Genomic DNA, 7,310 nt, shown 5'->3' with positions numbered 1-7,310 from the left:
GGATTCAGAGATGACCACTGAATAAACTGCAAAGATGAAAGTGTTCCACAGCATCAGGTTCTTAACACCATTTTAATCCTGATCTGCTGATAAAGACCTAATTTGGGAGGTCGTGGAAGAAACCACCCTTCTTTCTGTAGGGTTCAGACTTTTCTTGTTCTGAAACTTTAAAGAAATTTTGAAAAACCATGTATGTCTTCCCATGTTTTTAGGTTAATAATATTTTAAGAAGTTTAAGTAGTTGGAAAACATGTAATTTCTGGCGTAGTTTAGATACTGTCAGCTTAAAATAAACTGTTGTATCATTCTTTTAAGTGAACCCAATGGACTCTAACTGCCATAGCAATTTGATAGTGTCCCTTGCCCATTTAAAAACCACACAAGGTCTTTAAATCATTTGTTTTTTCCCTTGAATCTGAATTTATTCCACTTTCCCTACAAGATTTTATCCTACATTTTAATGCTAGAAACTCCTTTAATAACCATCATGATACTTATCTATAATAAAAATATGTATATAAATTAATATATTAAAAAATTTTGCAGTGGTCAAGTATTAAAACTATTCTGAAGTGAATGATCACAAATCGCATTATTACACAATTTCAAAAATCTGTTTATAGATATAAATGCTTTATATCTGCTTATGTAAATAAATAGACAGGAAAGAAAGTTTTGTTAGAATAGTGTCCCTCAATTCTTTGAATTCCTTCTGAGTTGCCAAAAATCACATGGTGATCCATCAAAAGATTATTGTTAATAACCTGTCAGGTGACAATGGCTTAGCTCCTCCTTCAGTTTTGTTGATAACAGAATTGGAAACCACCTGACCTGCCCAGATGATGTAGCCCCTTCGTCAGAGTCAGGCATTCTCAACACCAAAGCTTCCAAGTGTCCGTTTTTTGGTGTCCTGGAGGCTCTTGCTTTCCAAGGAAAGGGCCACCCCATCATTCAGGAGGACTGAGAAATGTGCTTTCTTCTGCAAAGTGAGATAAGAAGTGAGAAGGACCATCTCAGAATGAGCCCTCGAACTGCAGGCTTGTTTTGGCAAAGTCATGTTTAGAGTTACCAGTTAATTTGGACATTTAGGATCTGGAAATCGATTTTCTTTTTTTTTTTTTTTTTTAATTTTCATTTTATTTTTTATTTATTTTTTTTTCTGAATGTTGAGCTTTTTTTTTTAATTTTTAGTTTTTTATTTTTTAAATTTTAAAATCTTTAATTCTTACATGCATTCCCAAACATGAACCCCCCTCCCACCTCCCTCCCCATAACATCTTTCTGGGTCATCCCCATGCACCAGCCCCAAGCATGCTGCATCCTGCGTCAGACATAGACTGGCGATTCAATTCACATGATAGTATACATGTTAGAATGTCATTCTCCCAAATCATCCCACCCTCTCCCTCTCCCTCTGAGTCCAAAAGTCCGTTATACACATCTGTGTCTCTTTCCCTGTCTTGCATACAGGGTCGTCATTGCCATCTTCCTAAATTCCATATATATGTGTTAGTATACTGTATTGGTGTTTTTCTTTCTGGCTTACTTCACTCAGTATAATCGGCTCCAGTTTCATCCATCTCATCAGAACTGATTCAAATGAATTCTTTTTAACGGCTGAGTAATACTCCATTGTGTATATGTACCACAGCTTTCTTATCCATTCATCTGCTGATGGACATCTAGGTTGTTTCCATGTCCTGGCTATTATAAACAGTGCTGCGATGAACATTGGGGTACATGTGTCTCTTTCAATTCTGGTTTCCTCGGTGTGTATGCCCAGAAGTGGGATTGCTGGGTCATAAGGTAGTTCTATTTGCAATTTTTTAAGGAATCTCCACACTGTTCTCCATAGTGGCTGTACTAGTTTGCATTCCCACCAACAGTGTAGGAGGGTTCCCTTTTCTCCACACCCTCTCCAGCATTTATTGCTTGCAGATTTTTGGATCGCAGCCATTCTGACTGGTGTGAAGTGGTACCTCATTGTGGTTTTGATTTGCATTTCTCTAATAATGAGTGATGTTGAGCATCTTTTCATGTGTTTGTTAGCCATCCGTATGTCTTCTTTGGAGAAATGTCTATTTAGTTCTTTGGCCCATTTTTGATAGGGTCGTTTATTTTTCTGGAGTTGAGCTGCAGAAGTTGCTTGTATATTTTTGAGATTAGTTGTTTGTCAGTTGCTTCATTTGCTATTATTTTCTCCCATTCAGAAGGCTGTCTTTTCACCTTGCTTATATTTTCCTTTGTTGTGCAGAAGCTTTTAATTTTAATTAGATCCCATTTGTTTATTTTTGCTTTTATTTCCAGCATTCTTGGAGGTGGATCATAGAGGATCCTGCTGTGATTTATGTCTGAGAGTGTTTTGCCTATGTTCTCCTCTAGGAGTTTTATAGTTTCTGATCTTACATTTAGATCTTTAATCCATTTTGAGTTTATTTTTGTGTGCGGTGTTAGAAAGTGATCTAGTTTCATTCTTTTACAAGTGGTTGACCAGTTTTCCCAGCACCACTTGTTAAAGAGATTGTCTTTACTCCATTGTATATTCTTGCCTCCTTTGTCAAAGATAAGGTGTCCATATGTGTGTGGATGGAAATCGATTTTCTTAAGACAAGCTATGGACTAATGGCTCCTTGAAAAGTCCTGCATTAACCAGGGCACCACAGACCACAGTTTGAAGATGCTGCCTTAGTAAGTAGGAATATTTGGGAAACCAACCTATTGAGAAGGGGAGGAGAGAAATTGCTAGGATGAAGTTCGTGCCAGTGGGACAATCACCGCAGGATACTTTTTGTATGTGATTGTCTTAGCCACCTCTTGCTGCATAACAAATTATCCCAAAACTTAGTGGCTTCAAAACCATACACATTTATTATCTCACAGTTTAATTTAGACACAGCTTTTCTGCATCCTCAGCTTCTGGGTGTCCCACGTGTCTGCCATCAAAGTGCCAGCTGGGGGTGTGGTCTTCAAGTCAAGTCTGAAGCCTTGGCTAGTGCAGAATCTGCTTCCAAGCTCACTCAGCACTGGGAGAATTCAGTTTTCGAGTGCTGTTGGTCTGAGGCTACCCTCAGTTTCTTGTCACTTGAATCTCTCCATAGGGCGGCTCACAACAGGTTAGCTTGCTTCATGGGAGCAAACATATGAGAAATGCCAGAGAAAATTCCAGCAAGACAAAGTCACAGTCTTATAACGTACTCATGGAAGTGATTCCCCATCGCCTTTGCTAGACTCAAATCACTAGGTCCAGCACAATTCACTTACTATTTCTTGAGGTCTGCTTTGAGCAAGGCAATGGGTCTGTGTTGTTCCTGCCTTAGAGCCTAGTGTTGAGAAGCCAGTGATATTAGTGGGCTTCCCAGGTGGCACTAGTGGTAAAGAACCCGCCTGCCAATGTAGGAGGTGTAAGAGACACAGGTCACATCGCTGGGTTGGGAAGATCCCCTGGAGGAGGGCATGGCAAAATTCCAGTATCTTTGCCTGGAGAATCCCATAGGCAGAGGAGCCTGGCAGGCTACAGTCCATAGGGTCACAAAGAGCTGGACATGAATGAAGTGACTTAGCACACACACACAGGGATATTAGTACACACACATTACAGGGTGCAGTGCAGATGAATGCTTTGGAAGTTCAAAGTTCTTCCTCATTTGTATGTGATGGAAAGCACCATCTGTCAGGAAGGAGAGCAAGTCACTTACAATGAGTGTCTTCTCTTTACTTTGAGAAACCATGGAGCACAGAGCAGTGCTTCTTAAAAGTATGAGCCCTATACCATCTAGGGTACTTAATAAACATGCACACACATGGACCAACCGGATTAGTATCCCCCGGCATCCTCTTTACCCTGATTCCCACTAAAGTTCACGAAATGCTGGCAGGTGCTTAGGCTCTAGAGTGTGATAGAGTTTGAGTTCAATACTGGCTCTCTGACCTAGAATGTCTCCCCAACACCCTCAGCCTCACTTTGCTCAGCTGTGAAACAGTTAATATCTGAACTGCCTCTAAAAGGTTGCTTTGAGTCTCAGACAAGATCGCAGAAGTAAAGCACTTGGCAAATGCTTTTTCCTGGCACAAAGTAAGTTTTCAAATGTTTTTATTATTATTCCAAGGAGAGAAAGCCTATATCTGATTGTGGGATTCAGTTCAGATCAGTTCAGTCGCTCAGTTGTGTCCAACTCTTTGCGACCCCATGAATTGCAGCACACCAGGCCTCCCTCTCCATCACCAACTCCCGGAGGTCACCCAAACTCATGTCCATCGAGTCGGTGATGCCATTCAGCCATCTCATCCTCTGTCGTCCCCTTCTCCTCCTGCCCCCAATCCCTCCCAGCATCAGGGTCTTTTCCAGTGAGTCAACTCTTTGCATGAGGTGGCCAAAGTATTGGAGTTTCAGCTTTAGCATCAGTCCTTCCAAAGAACACCCAGGACTGATCTCCTTTAGAATGGACTGGTTAGATCTCCTTGCTGTCCCAGGGACTCTCAAGAGTCTTCTCCAACACCACAGTTCAAAAGCATTAATTCTTCATTAGACATCCACAAAGTTCTGGCCAAGAGTAGGAGCCTCCTCAGGGACGTGATTCAGCTCAGTCAGCGTGAATTCAGCTTTTGATTCATGCCAGGTATGATGGAAGCCAGAAAGTTGGACCTGGATTGGGGGTGGGGACAAAGGATGGTCACGTGAGTCTCAGGTTGGTCAGAGGGCTTAGAGGGATTGCTAGCATTGTCTACCCGGCAGGTGGAGAAGTGGATCTAGAGGTTAGAGCTGGATTTGAGAGTTAACATTGCGGTGAGAAGAGAGATAAGGGCGCGTGGCTGAGAAGAAAGCTGAGATCTGGGAAATGGGCCACAGTTTTATTCAGGAAGAGAAAGAAGAAGGTGTGGTTAGCAAAGCTGGGAAAACAGAGAAGAAAAATGATAGAGGCCAAGGGGGGACAAGAACATAGCGAGAGTCAGTTCCCACCCCAAGCTTCAGACAGAGACGGCAGTTTCAATAGGATGGGGTTGAGAGGGAACTGCCTAGGAAGGAATGAGAGCAGAGTTTCTTAACCTTGACTGCCATTAGAACCACCTGAAAATGCTTAAAAGTCTCTTTGCTCAGACAGCACCCCAGACAAGCCAAATCAGAATTTCTGGGAGTGGGAGCCAGGCATTTGTCTTTGTAAAAGTGATTCCAATGTGCAGAAAGTGTTGAGAACCAGTGAATTACAGAGGGGCTAGACGTGGGTAAGGGAAGTCCACAGGAGTTACTACCTCAACAAGCGGAGCAGAAAAGAGCAGAGGGGAAAGTCAAGAGCCAGTTGAGAGGGCTGACTGCTCGGAGGGTAAAGAATCTGCCCGCAGTGTGGGAGACCCGGGCTTGATTCCTGGGTGGGGAAGATTCCCTGGAGAAGGCAATGGCTACCCACTCCATTATTCTTGCCTTGAGAATTCCATGGACAGACAAGCTGGTGGACCACACTCCATGGGTCGCTAAGAATCAGGCACGATTGAGCACCTCTCATACACACTTCCCTGCTGTTGGAATGGTAGGACCACTGAGTGAGCACAGGGGTGGAGGAGGCGAGGGGATCTGGAGTAGCGGTGGGCTGAGTCTTAGCAAAGGAGGCTTTCTTACCTGAGAGGGAAGGACCCGGGCGAGATGTGGAGACACAGGTGTTGAGCCTCACTCCCAGCCTTTCTGATTGGTCCTCAATGAGGCCCCATATTTTGTATATCTAAAAATTTCCAGGTGATGCTATTGGCCCTGAGGGCCACACTTCAAGAACTACCAGAATACAGGGAAGGACACTCTGCAGACAGGTTTTTGAGGGAGAGAGACAGGACAGGAGCTCCCTTTCAGATCCAAGAAGAGTCGTCCAAGCTTAGGTCATTGGCATTGGTCAACCCTGGAAGTACGATTCTTTAGAATTAGAGGGGGAACTTCAGATACTGGGGTCCCACCCTTCGCCAAATGGAGTTCCTCACGGTGGAACTGTTAAAGCTCCCCGGGTGATTCTCATTGAGGAGGCATGGTTGAGAAGGGCAGCAGGTGGACTAAATAGGGATCCTGCTTTCCAAGCGAGAAGGTCTTAAATGGGACGGGTCTGAGAATCTCCCGCCCGGCAGTGGGGCTCCGGAAGAGCCGCAGACATGGATGCTCTGGCTGAGAACTGCTTTCAGAAGTCATCCCTCATTCAGGTACAAAAGCCAACTCGGAAGACAGCGTCTCCTCCTACAGCCCTTGCTCTGCCTTTACAGACTCCTGCCAAGTCTTTTCCTTTTTGGCTGAGATTTCTACTTTTCTTTGGAAGCCAAAGAGAGCGCAAAGCTGCTAGGTGTCACTGGCAGACGCGACCAAAGTAAATGAGACAGAGAACGGCAGAGGGGCTGGGAGTGTGCGTGAGAGGGAGGGAGGGGGGAAATGTGAGGTTTCCCAGAGAGGCAAACAGTTCTCCGTTGGAGCGGCCGGGAGCCTAGTTGGAAGCTGTGGGTGAAATTTGCAAAAGTGGAGAAGGGTTTCGACTCTCACGTTGCTTGCTCTCAGATTTCAGCGCGGGGCGCTATTTGGTGCAGACAATCTCGAGTACCTCCAAATCGTCTTTAACAGGCTACCCATAACTGAATTTTAATAATGGGAATGTTAACGCCCAGGGAAAATCCACAGGAAAAATATATGAAGCCTTTCGGCCACAGGCGTCTCTCCTTTTTATTCCTCTTTTCCCTTCTCTGGTTCTTCCTCTTCTTTGTGTTTTGCTTTCCTGGTCTCCTCTGGGTGCCCGCCCAGCCTCCCGGGGCGCAGTCCGCGCGGGGGCTGCGCGCGGCAGGTGCAGGGCTAGCACCTGCCCCGCGCGCGCCCGGCGGCCGGCAGGGGGCGGTCGGCGATCGCTCTGCGCGCGGCCCCGCCCCGGCCCCGGGGACCCCGCGGCGGCGGGCCCGGCCCCCGTAGGGCGCATAGGAGGCGGCGGCGGCGGCGCACCGGCCGCGCGCCCGCCCGCTCCCTCCGGCGCGCCCGCGCCGCCTCCCATACCTGCGCGGGGAGCGGCGCCGCGGCCTCCTCCCCCGCTCGCCCGCCGCCGCCGCCGCGGGAGTAAAGGTCGCTCCCGCAGACAGCGAGCCGGCCGCGGCGCCTCCAGGAAGCCGGCGGGGCAGGTCGGAGAGGAGGGGAAAGAGCCGAGAAACTCGGGCAGAAGATGGCGCCGGACGGGCCGGCCGAGGACTGAGAGCCGCCGGGACCTGCCGCCCGCCGAGGGCACCGCGTCCGGGCTCGGCCCGGCCGGCGCGGTCATGTCGGTCAGCGAGCTCTACAGCCAGGTGAGCGCGGGCCGCGCGGAGCC

At 47.0% G+C, this 7,310-nt stretch overlaps 1 protein-coding gene across 2 annotated transcripts in view; it reads left to right on the top strand.

Moving 5' to 3' along the window:
• The first annotated feature begins 6,093 nt into the window (after positions 1-6,093).
• MYO5B (myosin VB) overlaps positions 6,094-7,310 on the top strand; it is a 337,450-nt gene continuing 336,233 nt past the window's right edge. Inside the window, exon 1 of one of the 2 annotated variants that reach the window (XM_042239477.2) lies at positions 6,094-6,174. In XM_042239477.2, the coding sequence (XP_042095411.1) occupies positions 6,127-6,174 (48 nt within the window). In that variant the 5' untranslated portion in view covers positions 6,094-6,126. Of the gene's footprint in view, positions 6,175-6,957; positions 7,288-7,310 lie in introns of those variants that run through there. The other variant, XM_042239478.2, reaches the window with a different exon arrangement.

The sequence above is a fragment of the Ovis aries genome, chromosome 23 (assembly GCF_016772045.2).
Source record: "Ovis aries strain OAR_USU_Benz2616 breed Rambouillet chromosome 23, ARS-UI_Ramb_v3.0, whole genome shotgun sequence".
Lineage (NCBI taxonomy): Eukaryota > Metazoa > Chordata > Mammalia > Artiodactyla > Bovidae > Ovis > Ovis aries.
Note: the sequence above shows the minus strand (reverse complement) of the source record. Positions and strands in the feature narration are given on the sequence as shown.